This window comes from Xyrauchen texanus, chromosome 48, assembly GCF_025860055.1.
Source record: "Xyrauchen texanus isolate HMW12.3.18 chromosome 48, RBS_HiC_50CHRs, whole genome shotgun sequence".
NCBI lineage: Eukaryota > Metazoa > Chordata > Actinopteri > Cypriniformes > Catostomidae > Xyrauchen > Xyrauchen texanus.
The window spans coordinates 14,642,945-14,661,706 of NC_068323.1; the positions used below are offsets into that span (position 1 = coordinate 14,642,945).

Consider the following 18,762-nt stretch of genomic DNA (forward strand, 5'->3'; position numbering starts at 1 on the left):
TTGACATTCTGCATCCAATCTAGGCAACAGTTTGTGATTAGAGTAGTAAATAAATAAATAAAAAATTATTCCAATCCAAGCATCCGAACTTTAACAGAGTAAAAGCCTTTTTCATTTGGAAAATTAGGGGTCAGCTAAAATAGGAAAATATATTACATAAGTGAATCAGGCGTTTGCAGGCTTAAATAATCGATATAGTCGTTCGTAAATGATGATGCTGACTTTTCGTTAAACTGAGACGCAGAAACATTTTGGGGTTTTGAAATGTGCACCATTGTATGTGGAAAATGACAATTTAGATTTTAGAATAATTTATAAAAAGTGGAAAAAGAATGGGCAATACGAATAAGATAAATAACGACAATTTACCACATCTATTTGCGTTTGAAAATTAGAGAAAAAGGTACAAATTATCGCAATATCGACAAAGGACCTCAGCTGTGTTATTACAAAGAGTATCATGTGTGTAGGCTATATATAGTATATATAAATAGTATATATAAATAGTATATATACACACACACAGAAGTCGTGTTCTAGGCCTAAACACAATTTTGATGCATGTTTAAAACTCCTTAATAAACGTATTAAGCTGATGTGAGCAGCAAACATGTCTAAAAAAACCTCACAAATAAATAGACAACTGATTAAAAATATTTCGAAAACGACGAAAATAATTCATGCACATTTATAAACTTGCTAAATATAAAACTTGAATTAAACACTTCTCTTCACCAAACATTTCTAAAGAAACACCTTTAAATTAGATAAATAAATTCGAATAAGATGGAAAGCTCTATACGGGTCCCTGAGATTTCTGCCATACCAATCGATCAGAGAGCGGATATATCGATCAGGGACCAGAGCAAAAGATCACACGCTCTCTTTCTCAGGGCGGCTTCAAATACACAGGCCTGATTCTTCTGAAATACTGCTACCAAAGAGACTCTCAGACTGCATGTGAGAGGAGATGAGATTATGTATATAGCTACAGAGATATCAACTAAAGACATTTTCATACAGATTATATATCCTGCATATATTTGTGTTATCAAGTTCCTGTCATCAGCTGTTATATAATTAGAATCAAAGCTGTTTTAGGTTCATCTGAAGCACAGAAGCGGTTAAAGAATAAGACAAACCTTTTTAAAAGTAGTCTACGACATGATGGCCGAGTTAATTCAAGGAATGGATCAGTAAATTATAAGGTAGAAATGACATTGCAACCAAATATTTTCATGCAAGAATTAACAGTTTTCTTGGGTTCAAGTTTCCTCCAGGTGTCAGACAAATTGCTCTGCAAGAATTAAAAGGTAATCTGGAAGTTGTATTATTTCTTGAGATATTTAAACATAAATTGTTATTTAAATTAAAACGTACAAGGTGCCAGATTTGAAGTCACGTATAGTAAATTCTGACTGAGGAGACGATGAATTTCATCTTGCAATGGTTTATTCAACAGGGCTGCTTGACTACTGCCAATAACCCGATTCAAGTAAATTTACTTTAGGATGTGATCGATCAGCCAAGCGATGCTACTAATGCAGTCAAGCCATTTTGAGTCAATCTTTGTCACACTAAACACCTAAAAAGACTTTATAGCACACTATACAATGCACTGTTTTAAATACACTTCCCATATTGGAATTACATTCAACGAATGAAATATCAGTGAAAACAACATTCTACAAAATATTAACGGCATGTGAAACCGGATTTGAAAAGTGTATCACTGCCTGAAGACTATTGAAATGCGAGGAGTTATTTTAAACTTTTTCATTTCAATCTCTTTGAATATTACAGTTGGTTTCTAGAAAAATATTTACAAATACTGATTATTGCTTATTGGTAGTCCTGTCGCATGCTAATTAAAACAGCCATTAATCATTATGGGGGACAAATAATTTTCATTATTCAATGTTTATTTATGACAGATTTTTCAATCTTTAGTTTCATCTCAGAAAAGCGCTATATAAATGTAATGTTCATTCATGCATGCATTCATGTGTATATGACTTTTATATGCACCCGGTGGACAGAATTATTATGGGCTCAACAGAAGCAATTGTGTTTGAAGATTTTCAGACTCCCAGAAATGCAAAGTAAAATATTGAGTCTCTATGGCATCCCTCGTCTCTATTTGGATATCGACAGCGTTAATATTTTATATTGTGAGCCACAGGGTACGTCTAGCTCATTTGAAAATTAAATCAGGGTCTGCTCTCTAATCATTTATGCAGCGAGTACACTGTTGCATTATACGCTTCTAGATATTATTCAGAGAATAATAAACCATTATTGAAAGAATTGTAAAAAAAGTAAAGATGGATAAGAAGAAAAAAATAAGAAAAAAAATCGTAGCCTAATTGTAAATATGCATTATGGACAAGTAACCTGTTGACCCACGCAGGCCACTGTAAGAAAATTACATTTAGAAAAAACAGAGTAAATGTTTAAGAAAGGTATTTCTTAATCCTGCATTTTGAAAATTATTATTATAATTTTTTGAACACCCATAAAATTTATTTGATCAGATATCAGGGAAAAAAAGGTGCGTGACACTCGGCACCTTCTATAGGGATCAATACAATTTTGTATTATTGCTTATTTTGCATTAAAACCGAAAATTAAATATTATATTTTTTTCAACAGCATGTACACTCTGACTCAAGATGTGTAAGCCTACGATATTTCTTATCATTAAATCGCTGAAGTCATTCTGTCCTAACTTGATTATTTATTACCTATTTATTGCCCTTTATCTTTAGCCGTAAATAAACCTAGGTATAAAGGCCCTGTTATATGTTTAGGATACTTTAGCCTCTCAAATCCATGCTTTCTGCCAATCGTTACAATAGCTTTATTTCTATTATTTGCATGATAGAATTGCCTGTATGGGTTTCTCACTCATAGCAAACGCATGCTACAGTTCATCTCTACATTAAACCGCATTCAATTATCCTGTCATAGCAGAGCATGATTTTGATTTTGTAAATAGCAAGGGACAAATCAATGCAATAATCAATTGTGGTTGCGTTCGGATATGTGAGCCAGAAAGATCTGAACCATTTAATCGTTGCTAGCCCATACGGCCTCCATTTAATATTGTTGTATATGCTATCAATGACATCTAAGTCCATTTGGATCGCCGTGATTAATGTGTAATAAAACAAACATTGGGTTTAATGCATATTTTGCATGTGCTCGAGACGCCTAATAACCAGTTAGTCTACACGCTATGTATATATATATATAAAACACCATAACATATTCAGCTTCAGGTAGTCTAATTATTCAAAATATTATAATGATGGCATTAGAAGAACAACTGCGGCCCTGGTGATTGCTGTTCCCTTATTGATCTTTGCAATCACTGTTATTGAAAATGAATTAGGCCTACCGGACGCGCGCGACACATTACCCGTCATCTTCACGCGACTGGGCGCCCGCAATTCCAGCTGTTTGCTGCTGCCTTAAAGAACGTCATTCATATATGTCAAGTTTTTTTTTTATTATTTACATATTCTCATTTAGCTGTCAAGTAGCCTATGTATATATATATATATATAAGTCTCAAAAGTAAATTTTGTTGTCTGGCGTCTAGCTGTAAAGAAGCGATATAGAAGATTTGAGAAATTCGACAAAAGATAGAGACATTACGCGTTTATTGGTTCAGCTATTCTCCTCTGTTTGGCTACACGCAATATATTAATTGAAGGCAATAAATACTCTACAGTCAATTAATTATTGGACCAGTGAACATGATAGTCATAACAATTCGAATTCACCCTTTGCGAGCTGGGAGAAAACAAACATGCTTATAGCTAGGCTTTTTATTACCTATCGCATAGGCTACTGAATGATCAATTTATTGACTGAAGACTGAGCGCATTAATAATCGTTATGAACAGAACTGATCATCTGAAAAAGGTGGAGACAACTGTAAAGGTTGTCGTATCAAGTTTAATTAGTAACGAGCATCGAACGAGATTAAGGTGAACGATTATCCTGAAAAGGAGGGAAATTAAATGTAGGCCATCTATTGCAGACCGATAGAAATTTCCTCTTGTAAATGCACCCTATTGAATCACACAGGTAGCCTATGAAACGGTAAATGAATGTAATTACATTTATTTGACTGCCCTCCATGCACACAAGCATCTGAAATACACTTTATAAAATCCGAAATACAGCTTAACTCTTGTCAAATGAACAAGTGCCTATTCAGCCTATAAAGTGCGCGTGAAATTGACGCTTAGCAATTAATTTTGTATTTTTATTTTATTTGCCTCTTCCAGGTTTATCAGGGTGTCCTTTAAAAAAAATTAACCACTGATTTCTTTTAGCCCATGTGTTGTTCTGAACTCTGTTATTCAAATTGTGGCGCAACAGTGGGGTTAATTTCATCACAAAAGTTCCTACCACAACATAAAGCCTGAGTGCAATGTGCAAATGGCCCATTTTAATCACATTTCGTTACACTTAAAGGTTTAACACAAATATGATACAATTAATCATGTGATCTCATATCGTTCAAAAGGAATTTGACTATCTTATCTACATGGGGTTTGGGAAACCCATTAATATTTAACCATTAAGATGTCGCGCGCTGGCGCCAAGTGAAGAAACTTAAGCAAGAGAAACCGATGAATCATGTCCATAAAGGTATCCCCAATAATTCACAACAACACTGCTGGTGTCAACGTGTGGATATAGCTCCGCCGCCCCATGTGAGTCCAAAACTTTTTATTCAAAAGCAGCAGTAGGGCAATTCGTAAGTGTAAGTTGCCTTTATCATCTAGATATCCGTCATCTGTACGACAGACAGTAGTGGTGACGTCAAGCCCTTCATAGTCTGTCTGAAACAGTGTGAATGTACGGTGCGCGCGCCCGTGCGCACAAGCACACTCATCTTAATATATTGCGCGGTCACGAGGCAGACACTCTCACTCGCTCAGCTTCGACTGTCAGTAGTAAGAGGCGCGCCACAGCGTTTACAGACACCAGGCGTACGTGCATGTGCGTGGTGGGATTGAAGAACTGAGAGAGCCCCGTGAAATGCTGGATTGACTAACGCTGAAGATCTCGGGATCAATGGCGCGCGGCTTTCAGATCGTTTAAAATTTATTGGAAGGGAGAGTGTGACGGGGTGAGACACACACAGAGAGAAAGAGAGAGAGAGAAAAAAACAGTGTATTCAACAATGGAACTTACAATGGATAACATTGGAAATCTGCACGGCGTGTCCCACTCCCATCAAACGGGAGACTTTATGAACTCTCCTCACGCGCGACAGTCGGCGACACATAGGAACTTGGTGTCATCGCACGGGAGATCAGCGATGGTCTCCAGCATGGCCTCAATACTGGACGGGGCCGGGGAGTATCGCACGGACCATTCGTTCTCCGGTCCTCTCCATCCAGCAATGACCATGCCTTGCGATTCGAGCATGAGTTTCAGCAGTACTTACACCACATTGACGCCGCTGCAGCACCACCACCTGCCTCCCATATCCAACGTCTCAGAGAAATTACACCATCACCCGCACCCGCACGCTCATCACCATCCCGCGCACCAGCGTCTCACCGCCGGGAACGTCAGCGGCAGCTTCACACTGATGCGGGACGATCGGGGCCTCGCGTCCATGAGCAACCTATACGGTCACTACTCCAAAGACTTGTCCGGCATGGGACAGCCTTTATCACCTCTCTCCAACGGCCTTGGGTCTTTGCACAACTCTCAACAGACTCTGGGCGCCTATGGTCCTAGTTCACACCTGGGGAACGAAAAGATGATTTCCACGGGAGGCTTCGAGTCCCACGCCACGATGCTCAGTAGGGGCGAGGAGCACCTGACGCGGGGTTTAGGGGGACATGGGGCGGGCATCATGTCTTCTCTCAACGGGATCCACCACCACAGCCACTCGCACGCTCAGGTGAACGGGTCGGTGCTCTCAGAGCGCGACAGACAGGAAGCAGGCGCCGGCGGACATGGTGAAGGGTCCGGGCAGGTGGAGGAGATCAACACCAAAGAGGTGGCTCAGCGAATAACGGCGGAGTTAAAGAGATATAGCATTCCACAGGCCATCTTCGCCCAGAGGATCTTGTGTCGCTCTCAAGGAACTCTCTCTGATCTCCTGAGGAACCCTAAACCCTGGAGTAAACTCAAGTCAGGTCGAGAGACGTTCAGAAGGATGTGGAAGTGGCTGCAGGAACCCGAGTTCCAGCGTATGTCGGCCCTCAGACTTGCGGGTGAGTGAAGGAGACAGAAGTCTCCTCGAGGAAAATGTACAGCCCTAAAAGGAAATGATTTCTTAACACTATGTGATAGCCATGTGATCCTGGTGATTTTAGCCTATAGAGGCCTGCCCCAAGTCAATCAAAACGGTCACACAAAATCTATATCACTCTGATCTCATTCTCTTCAACAGTGTATCGAACACATTGTAGGCTACTTGGCCAAAAATCACAAGGCACATTTTTTTATCCCAGAATATTTTTGAGTGTTAAAATGATTGCTTGATTATGGACACAAGCAGTCATTTAAAACCAGGAAGATGCGTTCACGCAAAAGTCAGGGGTCTATTACTAGTAAGAAATATAATAATTTTTGATTTTAGATGGGAGATCATAATAATATACAACAGGTTTAAAGGCCAGACAAATAAACAATCTAACCGAACAAAAGCTGTTTTCAGGGGCATCCAAATTTTTTTTCATGGGCTATATTTTCTGAAAATAAACACACACACACACACACACACACACACACACACACACACACACACACACACACACACACACACACACACACACACACACACACACACACACATGCTTAAGATTGCAGGTTTATCTACAGGTGAATTCGGTTAGCCTGAATTACTAATACATACACCAATACCTGCTCAATTGGAATTTTTCATAGACCTGTGTCAAAGGTCTAATGGGCTCAGTCAGGGGCGTAGATTCCAGGGGGATGGGGAGAGGTAACCCCCCATAATCAAAACAAGCAAGTATACCCCCCCCCCCCATTATTTATACCTTGATCAATGTAAATATGTAAATGCTTGACGCTGCAGCACTCCCCCACCACCACGTTCAAGCCAAATCTAAGCCCTCTCATTAATGAACATTAGGCTTAGAGGTCACTTGTTTTTCAGAATATTTTCAGTGATTCCTGAACACTTAGCTCTTGTCATTGCATGTATTATCATACACACATACACAGTAGACGTGTGTGTGTGTGTGTGTGTGTGTTGAATTGTTTGATTAGCAGAGAGGCCGCTTACCCGTCCAAACCACCTCATGTCGTATTTCAGTTCAATTAACCAGGATATAGTGGCATATTTTAGTTCCGGTCAATGCCCTGTTGAAAAGCACTTAATGGAATGTAAATTGTTCCTTTGCGCATTTAAAGTGGTTCTGGTAAATAAAGATTTAAACGCTATTCAATTGTCCTCTTAAGTGCCGTTGCTGTTAAAGCTAATTGGGCATCGGGATTTTTTATTTCTTCCACACTCTATTAAAAGGAAGTTTCCCTGAACGGGAGATTGCAACATTTATGTAATTTGGATACATTTGTATTGTCCTCAGTTCCATGCTATTCAACGCTTTACAATGCAGGGTCAATTTTACACGCAATTCATGTTACATCAATGAATTACTGCAGCCTAACATGTATCCTAATGTAAAGCGTGGAGTAGGCCTATTTATATTACTATTTCAAATAATTTCAAACAGTCCTTCTAAAAAAATATTCTTAAAAATAGAGGAACATTATATTGTATTTTGACAAACACAGGTATTCCTTGAATAAACTAAAACTATAGTCCGCTCCGGATCTATAATACATTTAGCGCAATGAGGAATTACTATGATGATTATACTTTGTGCATTAAACGAGCCATTATGCACCGCGCGCATGTTGAAGTTGGGGGGTTGTTTCATAGAGAGTCTGGGAATACTCGTTCACTACATCAATCAATAAATTCAAATTACTATTCCAAATTCATCACAGTCGGAAAAATCAATGCCGTGGCACTGCTTGGCTAATGCGAAAATGCGCGTCTGTGGGATCATTTGGTTTTGTTCTACTAGGTGAACCGTTTTGCGACAGTATAGGCACAGCTCATAGTTAAAAACACAAGAATATTGTAGGCTTACAATGCATTGACGCAACTCGCTAACACTGCGTTTATTTTTTATTGTAGCGTAATTCATAGGTGATGCCCAGATATTTTTGTGAGAGAAATAATGAAATAAATTATATTAGGGAGAAAAAAACTCTCAGATATAAGCATCATATATATATATATATATATATATATATATATATATATATATATATATATATATATATATATATATATATATATATATATGCAGGATATATGACTAATTCTGAAGGAAAATGTAGGCCTACCTATAGTCTACAATCCTCGAATAATGCGCAATGCAGACGACCGGCGCGGGGCCGTGCAGTTGGGAGGGACGTTTAAGGATTGCTTGAATGTAGAAAAACAATTCGTCTCAGCATCTGTGCTGTATTCCACACTCCATCTCAATGTATTTGGTCCAATCAATAAAGCGATCGATAAAGATAGCCAGTGCATCTATCAATTATACCGGGTCAGCACTCTCTCCCATTGGACTCTGCATTTACCTACTGTTTAGTTTGGAAGAATTGGAGGTAGATTTGTCTGTGAACCAGGTCTTATGCATTCTTTCTTGTAGTCAGCGCGAGAGTAGAAAATATTGTCTATAGCTAAAGTCAGCAAGCGTTTCTATACGAAATGCGCTACAAAGAGAGATAACGCATGTACATAACCCAGACGTTTATGTGTGTTTACATCTGGAAGACGTATTTAGATGTTTAGCAGATGTTAATTATTGGATTACGATGCTTTCCAAATGAAAGTATCTAAAACAGACATCTCGGAGATGTATGTGTGCCAACTGCGAGTTGATGTTGCCCATTTTTCCATTACAAATACAGAGCATGCCTATGCCATTTTAAGGCCTGTCCTCATGCCATAAATGGAGTCTTCAATCTTGCGTGAATCCAATCAAAGAGGTGCATTTTGGAAGTGATTCTGCAAGTTGTCCTTTATGCACTTTAACACTTTTAAGTTGGCTGTTTGCTTTTCTGTCAGCATTATTATCATCATCATCTTCATCAAATTGACTTCAAGTCTTGCTTCCAGTTCCCAACTGCACGAGGACGGACGCAATTGATTTAGGATTAGCGAATCGAGGCATTTTCAGGGGAGATGGGCTTTGGCAGGCCAAGAAAATGATCGATCCCCTTAATAATTGATAGAGCCAGAAGAAAAGAAAATGAAGACGTGGTCACCTGTTTGGTAAACAAATGCATACAGGACTTTTGTCATTTGATTACTTTAGGTTGTTCAAAGAGAATCTTTATACTCTTAAACAAATGCCATGATGACTATAGTCTGAATTTTTAGGCTTACTGTTTGTATGTCATGTATGGCTTGCACCATACATATATGGTCTCTCTAACACGCAGTGAATCTGTATTGATTTCCATTTCTCGGTATTCTATTTCAATAGCTTCCTCTACCCCTTTGGCTTATGCACCATTCATATTTGTAATCCTAGTTAGGGGGTTCTTATTCCTTACGGAACATTCTGGGTTCTGTACAAGTTAAGCGCAATTGTGGCATTATGTTGATTAGCTACCACAAAGTGTCCCTCCTCTTCTTAAAAAAAAAAGCAAAAGTCGTGGTTACAATGAGGCACTGGAAGTGGAAGTGAATGGGGGCCATTTTTTGGGAGGCAGAAATGTGAAGCTTCTAATTTTAAAGCACTTGCATTAATTATTCTGTTAAAACTCATGTATTATCTGAGCTGCAAAGCTGTTTAAATCATAATTTTTTTTTACAGTATTTTTAGGGTTTGTTGACATTAGATCATGGTAGAGAAGTTGCAAAATTGGCTATAACTTTACACAGAAATGTGTTGCTATTTTATCACACTAAAATCTGTTTTTTAGCGTTTTAACGTTTACACGTTAGCCCCATTCACTTCCATTGATGCCTCACTGATTTTTGAACCCAGATTGTTGCTTTTTTTTTTTTTTTTGAGAAAAGGAGGGACAAGATAAAATTACATTTTTGTGTTAATCAATATTATGCCACAAATGCTGTCGACTGAGCTTAAAATATATTGAACCTGGAATATACCTTTAAATGTGCAAACAACGTTTCTAAGTGCCATAGATTTTGCTGAATGCCCAGTTGACGTTAGCAGATCTGTATTCATTCTGCTTTGCGTTGAGATCTTGCAATACCACCAGCAACCTTTTCTGTTAATCCAGAACAATGAAAGTCAATATGGCAGACACCATACCACGTAAACCCAAAAATATGTTCAAAAACACCCCCTCGCACCTTTTCATTAAATTAATCTGGGACAGAATAGAATAGATATATCCTACGCGCGCCACCACAATATCTAAAATTGTTGCATCATAATGCGCGCAATACTGTCTCCGCAAGTCTAGATTTTCATGATCAATCTCTGTACTCGCCCGCCAAAATGGATCGATAGGAGAGAGTGACCTTTAAATCAAATTGCTACGAGACAGTGCCGCCTATGAGGAAAGCGTCAAAGGGTTAACTGCATTGCGTCACCACTAAATTCTACCAAGGGGGGATTTACTAATTTGATCAAAGCTGATATTACAGAGCAACGCCCCCAACTGGCTTGAATCATATGCGTAAATACAATATACTCACTGCCTTACCAGAAAGTTAAACATAGTTCCTTCCAACTTTCAGAGACAAGTTGGAACCGACAAGGCAAATGTTTTACTTTTCGTATCGTCCATTTTAGCGTCATTTAAAAGTATGGAGTTGTCTGGAGAATCTAGCTCACGCAATTGAATAAAAAAAATTGAGATGCCTTTTATTATGCAGATTTTGGAATAATTTTTCTATGTATCATCCTAATGCTACTATCCTAATTTAATGCAACACAAATAAGAATGAGAATTGAATTGCCCGTTTGAAACGCAACACTGTGACAATGTAGTAACATCAATGTGAAATCAAATGTGAAGTAGTGTACTGTACATAGGCATATATTTACATTACAATGAACATGAACTTATAAAAACATGTGAACTAGCCACTGTGGTCAAAACCACATTCAAAACCACATTGTTCCCTGCAGAGTTTGAGAATCATTTTACAGTGATTGAATTGGTGTTCCATTTCACCATTTGCAGACACACACTGCCCACAACCTGCTAAAATAGTCAAAGCGTGTTGTAACCCGACTGGTAGCATTGAGTCGTTTAGCTAATTTTGAATGTTTGTCATCTTTTGCAATATTCTGCGAAGTTAGTTGGGTGTGCTCAATGTCAGCTTGAGTCCACACAAGAAATGAGACATATTGATTAATCTTGTGGTATTTCTTTTTTTAGAGCTTTTAAATGTTCTTTCAAGACATGTGCGAGGTGTTTGGTCTCTCAGCTCTTCAGACCTCTTAAACTCACTTGACTTTAATTGCAGGTCAAGCAGTCTTTACAACCAAATGCATGCCTGTGCATCGATAGGCCTATGGGGTGGATGTTTGACTTAAATAACAGTGTTATTAGACAATTCAACAATTGATCTCACAACGATAGTCGTTTGTTATGGTCACGTCAACAGTAAGCCTGAATTAATGAAATTTAAACATTTGAGATTTTGAAATGTTGAAAACCTTTTATGTTTAGAGCACCTGCGTGCACAGTAGCAAGAACTGGTCTTAGCCTGGGTTTGCCTCTGTACCTGGCCCACCATACTCCTCTCCGGCTGACTCAGCAGAATTGGCCACTGTCAAAACATCGACCTTTGAGACGATTAGCACCAAGTCCCGCTGATAAAAACGGCAGAGACAATGATAATATCAATCCATGATAAGTCCTAAAGAAATGGTAGTCTACCAGGTTGGACACTTTTAAAAGTCATGTGTTCGTTTAGTCAGATGACCGTTTGATGGAAAGAGCAGATGGAAATATTTGAAAAAGGTTTTATTTCTTTTAACATGCTTCACACAGATCATGATTTCAAGCTCAATAACACTTCCTTGTTCTTGATGCAAGCACAGAGCGCTAGATGGTACTAGGTAGCGTAATTGAGCTTGAAATCAAGATTGCCAAGAAGACTGATGATTTATAGTAAAAAAGGACTTATTTTTTGGTCTGTTCTTACCTAAAACCAAATGGATAACTTCTGAAGACATGGATTAAACCACTGGTGTCTTATGGATTACTTTTATGCTGCCTTTATGTACATTTTGGAGCTTTAAATTTTGGTCAGCATCCCTTGAATTGTAGGGATTTACAGAGCTGAAATATTCTTCTAAAAATCTTTGTGTGCAGCAGAAGAAAGTCATACACATCTGGGATGGCATGATGGTAAATGATGAGAGAATTTTCATTTTTGGGTGAACTATCCCTTTAAGTTTTGTCTGAAAATGTGGACAGTAAGTAATTTTCTGGGAGTTTTTAAAAAATGTTTTTTTAAGTCAAGACATAATCTACTAGCTTTAGGGTGCAGTGATGCTAAATATATAGATTTAAAACACAAGCATAGCATAATTATGCAAAACACACCCTGGTTAATCTTTAATAAAATTGAATAAATGCTTATACAAGGGCAACCTCATGACACACTGACTTTTTAACCACCGCTAGATGGGCCTCCACGGGAGCCGCTCCGCTCCCAAATTCAGCTCAGCAGCACTCAACACATCGATCCTAGGCAGACTGGTCTGCTGAGGGGCGTGGCCAGCCATTGATCTCTCCACTCCCTCAGTCCTACCAAATGTTTATGACTGCCTTTGATGAGTAGTAGGCCTACGTTTGCCTTTAAAAGACACATATGGCTACTGTATTCTGCATTTTTAATTGTTATCATATCGCAACGATTCCTATATAGGCCGATAACCAACTGAAACCTAGACCATAGATTGATGGTGGACACTACTATACTCTAAAATAGCCTATATTTTATAGCTACTATATTTAATATTTCTGTAGGCTATAGTAGGCCTATATTATCTTTTATTAATATTCTGTATTTTCCCTTTGCTGGTAAAGTTCTCAATAACTAATTGGATTTTCTTAACTGACTGAGCTGTTATTTCAAATGACCTGAACATTAGCATACTGATCTTTTCTTATTACATTACACTAAATTTACTAGAGTATTTAGAGAGCCTTGAGCACAACTTGGTTAAGAAACAGCTAGGGCAACCAATTAACAGCTTATAACTATCCTAGCCGATAATTAGAAAAGGACAAAAGAAAAGAAATTGAACCAAACAATTTTTTGCCAGCCCTCACAGGCAAATCCACATTTGGGTAATTTCATGATCAAATTATTCAGGCCTATCATTTATATCATATATTCAAATGACATATATTATACTGCATTTGTAGTGGATTTGATTATTTGAATCGTTATTTTTGAAGACATAACGAAATACGAAAAAAACTGCATCACACTAGACGAACACAAAACAAAAACAAAAACAAAAACTCATTATTCAAGTTTGTTAGCCATTTAGATCGCTCATTACAGAACGTATTAGCATTTACACCAACTCAAATGGCTTAAGCCAATGCCGAGACGGTTTGTTTATTTAAAAAAACATATTACATTTCAATTTCACAAGACAGGCTTATGTGCGTAAATTAAAGATGCAACTGCAGTTGGCCTATGTCCAGCATTCAGACTAATTAACACTACAGACTTTTCATAGATTAGGTTTTCTGGAGGTTTGAAGCTGGTGTTTCATTTTTCAGTCTTTATTCAGAATCACATTGCAGTGTGTTCTCATTTGTCATTCCCCACATTGCACAACACGTGCAGTGCTATTAAATTGATATTATTTCAAATTTAGACTCCGCATCCCATTGGTACTGGGAGGTATTCCATAGTTTCTGCCTCATTACCAGAACAATTTTCCTGGAGCTATAATTTATTAGATTAAATGAATTTAAAAAACTAATTATTTGCAGATTTATTGACTGGTACACTGAACACCACAAGGCCTACCCTATCCTGTGTTCAGTGTTGGGAGGGTTACTTTTGAAATGCATTCCACTACAGATTACAGAGTACATGCTGTAAAAATGTAATTTGTAACGTATTCTGTTAGATTACTCAAGGTCATTAACATATTCTAAATACTTTGGATTACTTCTTCAGCACTGGTAGATTTGTTTTTGCCAGTACAGTCAGTAACTGTAGTGGAATACAGTTTCTTATATTTTGTATTTTAAATACTTATTCCCATTACATGTATTTCGTTACTCCCCAACCCTGCCTGTGTTGCAGGGCAAGTCATCATACCCTTCCAGAGAACAGAGGAACAGTCGTCTAAAAGTTCAGATTCGGGTTTGTCTTTCTTTCTCTCTCTCTCTCTCTGCCTGCACTGAAAATGTATGCATTCCCACATTCCCATAATATTGTCCATCATGTGTTACCTGATGGTGGTTGGGGGGTTAAAACCACATCCAAAACCACATTGTTTCCTGCAGAGTTTGAGAGTCATTTAACAGTGCAGTGACTCGATTGGTGTGCCATTTTGCCAATTGCAGACACACACTGCCCACAACCTGCTAAATTAGTCAAAGCATGTTGTAACCCAGGTTTTCTCAGTATATCAGACCAAATGGAATTATTCGGTAATACACTACAATAAGGTTCCGTTTGTTAACTTTAGTTAACAATATCAGTTAAAATTAACCAACAATGAACAATACTTTTAAAGCATTTGTTCTTGGTTGATGTTAATTTTAACATAAAGCAATGCATTCTTAAATCAAAAGTGACATTTAATATTAGTTAACACACTAACAATGAACAATTGTATTTTTATGAACTAGCATTAACAAAGATGAATAAATGCTGTAAAATATAGCCTATATCGTTCATAGTTGGTTTATGATTCCTAATGCATGAATTCAAGTTCACTAATGGAACCTTATTGTAAGTGTTACTAATTATTCTTTATTGGAGGCAGAGAATATTATCCACAACTTCTGTTTGAAACACAGAATTATAGCAGCTACTTGTTTCATAGCCCGTTTATCCATTAGTATGGTAAACAATTAAAGAAAGAAAGAAAAAGAAAGAAAGAACCTTCATTGTCCCGTTTTATTTAGAATGTGTGAAATTTGTCTGACCTGTTTATAAGCAGGCCTAGCCTATAGTGGGTCAAAAATCCCCACGCAATATTTCAATTCACTTTTATTTCACTCATTGCCTTTTTTGTTTCTGTTCAATATGTGTGCGCTTCTCAGTCCCAGTCTCTTCTCACTGTAGCTCTAAAGTCTGCAGCTATCGATTTCCCCCTTTTCTATGCCGAGCTTGGTGCAGTAATCAGGGCCCCCCTTCCCAACCGATCAATCAATATTGACTACAAAATCTTACGCCTGTAAACCGTTTACACCAGGGAATATCGTCAGCGACACCTGCTGGTACACCAAGGCTACACCATCGAAAACGCAACAACAAAAACTGATGCGGCTTTTATTTAAAGCGTATTATTAATACCACTCCGTAACACGCGCAATAGGAGTTGCCTGACATTATGCAAGTTAAGGGAGTGTCAAATTTTAAACGTCAGGCTTCACGAGACGGTGAGAAATTTGTGAGAAACGGCGCGACGGTCAAATACACCCGCCGCAATAGGAAAACAATTCAGTAACTGAGCAACCAGCGAAGTGTGCAAGTAAACGCTGAGTGCCTGATATGAAATCTGAATATGATGGATGCGGTCCAGGCAGTTAGACGCCAGTAGTAAACAGATTTGACTGCTAGAGGTGACGTGATCAATGGGCCTCAGCTGTGTAATTAGATACATGGCACCACCGTTTGGCTCCAGTCACTCCACACTTGAACACAGACAAAACCGAGTAAGAGGGAATAGTTGCTTTTTCGGGATATTGAGAGGGCAGAGATGTGACAAAGAACGTTGAAAGAAGCACAAGGTTCCTACCTGCATAGAGAGAGAGAGAGAGAAATCATTTAGAGAACACAAAATAAAAAAAGTAATATCTGTTACCCAACCTGGTAATTGCCAATAACATGATTTATGCACACAGCACGTCTCTAAAGACGTCTCTATTTTAATATGTGCGTTTTTAGCATCGGCTAAAAACGCACATATTAAAATAAGCTTTACTTGCAAGCTGTAAATGAACATAACATTTGTTGGCTTGTTCATGTTTCCTAACACTCAGAGTGTTTAGTGCCCTCAAGTAGCTGCCAGACTATCTCTCTCTGTGTTGCCAGGACAGAAACACACAGGGAGGCGGTGGTGTGAGTTAAAGGCAGTTTGAAAATACCCTGCCTCTCTTAGGTCTGTGCCCTCCAGTGGCCTCTGTTTGAAGTTGCAGACTGCAAACCTGCTGGAGGGGCATTCCGAATGAATTCTCTGTGGATGACCCCACCTCCAATAACAGACACATACACAATAAAATAGGATGAGTCAATATCCCTTTGTGATCTATCTTCCTTTCTTTCTCTCTTTAATTCTGTCTTTCTTTCTCTCTTTCACACACATACAAAAGGCCCCTACTTTTGTATACCAGTCACTCGCTCTCCTACTGTGAACCCAAACTGCATTAATATTGAATCAAACAGCGGTGTCTCCAATGACCAGTCTGAGGTGCTCACCACCGGCCCGCTCTGTCTGCTCTCTTTAAAGGGATGATTTTTGACCTCCGGGGAGATAGAATGGCTTTGTCTTAAATCACTATTAATCCACAGCCAAACAACTGAGACTGAAAAATGTAACTCCCTGGAAAGCATCTCATCTATGGAATTTGCTCTCAAATAGGGCATTTCAGAATGTAGAGCAAACATGAGGCTAATGAATCTTTTCTCCATCTTTGTCTCCTTCCCTTTTCTTGTCTATCCCCTTGTCTTGGTCCCTTCCCGTTTTCTGTCTTCTCACAGCCTGCAAGCGTAAAGAACAGGAGCAGCACAAGGAGCGTAACATGGTACCCAAGAAGCAGCGCCTGGTCTTCACTGACCTGCAGCGTCGCACACTTATTGCCATTTTCAAGGAGAACAAGCGCCCCTCAAAGGAAATGCAATTGACCATCTCACAGCAGCTGGGCTTGGAGCATAACACCGTCAGCAACTTCTTCATGAACGCCCGTCGCCGCTGCGTTGACCGCTGGCATGAGGAACATCATCACGGTCAAAGTGCCAGCCCTGGCCAGCCAGGCACCTCCGGCACCACCTTCTCCAAGGCTTAAGTCTAAATCATTTTCCCGCTGCGTGGCTGAGACCAGACAATTTCCAGTCCAATCTCAAGTAGTTCATTGTTGCGTGCCAATCAATCCCACCGCTGCCACAAATGGCAATGTTTCAAATAAATGCAACCTGTCACTTCTTTGAGACTGTTATGAACCAAGCCTTCAAATAAAAAAGCACCCAAGTCCACATCATGGGAAGGCAACTAATCACATAAACCAAAGATCCCAATCGCTTTGCAGTCTTTGCTCTCTTCGTCACACTGCGTGTTTGAGGACAAATGAGCACTTTCATAGCACAGAAGGCTTGTAACTCAAGCAAGGTTGTCAAAGTAAGCCACCACCTGCATCATCACTCTCTGTCCACCGCGGCACAATTCCCTAATGGCCAGTTGTTTCACGAGGCTCTCAGATCATATGCTAAGCTAATGAATTGAGACACTAATCGATATGGACCAAAAAAGTGAAGGACATTGACCTCTACCGAAGGTGAAATGGAACAAGCTCTCACGTTTTCCCAGCACAGCTCTCCATTTGGTTTATTTTGCACAGATGTAAATGGAGGCCTGCCTGGGCTACAACGTTTCATGGCACTTGTGGTTAACGTGTGCTCTCTGAGTGATGTCTGTATCCTGTGAGCCCAGATTGTCTCAATCTACAATCAGCACATTGCAACCAAACCATCCAGCCTGATCTCATGAAAATTACGACTGATGTTAGAGGCTGTGGCCTTTAGCCTCCTTGTTAGTGCGCTCATCTCCCATGCCGGCTGACGGCGGTTCGAATCCCACTCAGAGTGGGTCAAGCAGCACCAGTTACAGTGGTGCCGTTACCCGTATGGGAGTGAGGTTTAGGGGAGTGAGTGTAAAGAGAGCCAGCTGGCATGTGATAGCTGTGCTGTATGTGTAAACCTCACTCTCCTTGCCTCAAGTGGCAACTGACGCTAGAGGTTGTAGCCTCCTCGTTAGCATGCCCACCTCCCATAAATCTCACTCTGAGTGGATCAAATAGGACCAGTAACACTTAAGTATCACAACATTTCCTACGTAAAATATCCAGTGTGGTGCTAAAAGTGAGCTATGGTCTATCGAGTTTCAAATGAACAAAACATACATCCCTACCCTAAACCTTGAATGTAAAGCTAACCAATAATGCAGGAAACTGCTGCGATATGTACCACGAACCACGTAAAAGTAATTGAGCAAAATGTAGGTATAATAAAGTGATTCTATGAGAACAGGCTGGAGCCATCCATACCCTGTAATGCAAGAAGTGTATCGGTCAACAACTGTCATCACATCTGCATTACACTGGAGTTAATGTACCAGACCATTTCAACTACAACTGAAGTGTTTTTCATTCCGTATTTACCCACACAATAGGCCAAAGGTCAAAACGGGAAACGAAAGCCAAACACAACGAGAGGTACGTTTAAAAGAATTTATGGAAATCTTTGTTACAAAAGGGTACACATAA

General features: G+C 39.1%; 2 protein-coding genes across 3 annotated transcripts in view; one reads left to right on the forward strand and one right to left on the reverse strand.

Moving 5' to 3' along the window:
- The window catches only part of LOC127639342 (leucine-rich repeat and immunoglobulin-like domain-containing nogo receptor-interacting protein 3), a 205,949-nt gene that overhangs the window by 20,275 nt on the left and 166,912 nt on the right, over positions 1 to 18,762 (reverse strand). The window lies entirely within an intron of this gene.
- LOC127639345 (hepatocyte nuclear factor 6-like) lies at positions 5,204 to 17,289 on the forward strand. Its single transcript, XM_052121294.1, has 2 exons — positions 5,204 to 6,251; positions 16,985 to 17,289. Exons 1-2 carry the CDS (start codon positions 5,204 to 5,206, stop codon positions 17,287 to 17,289), a joined length of 1,353 nt encoding a protein of 450 aa, XP_051977254.1.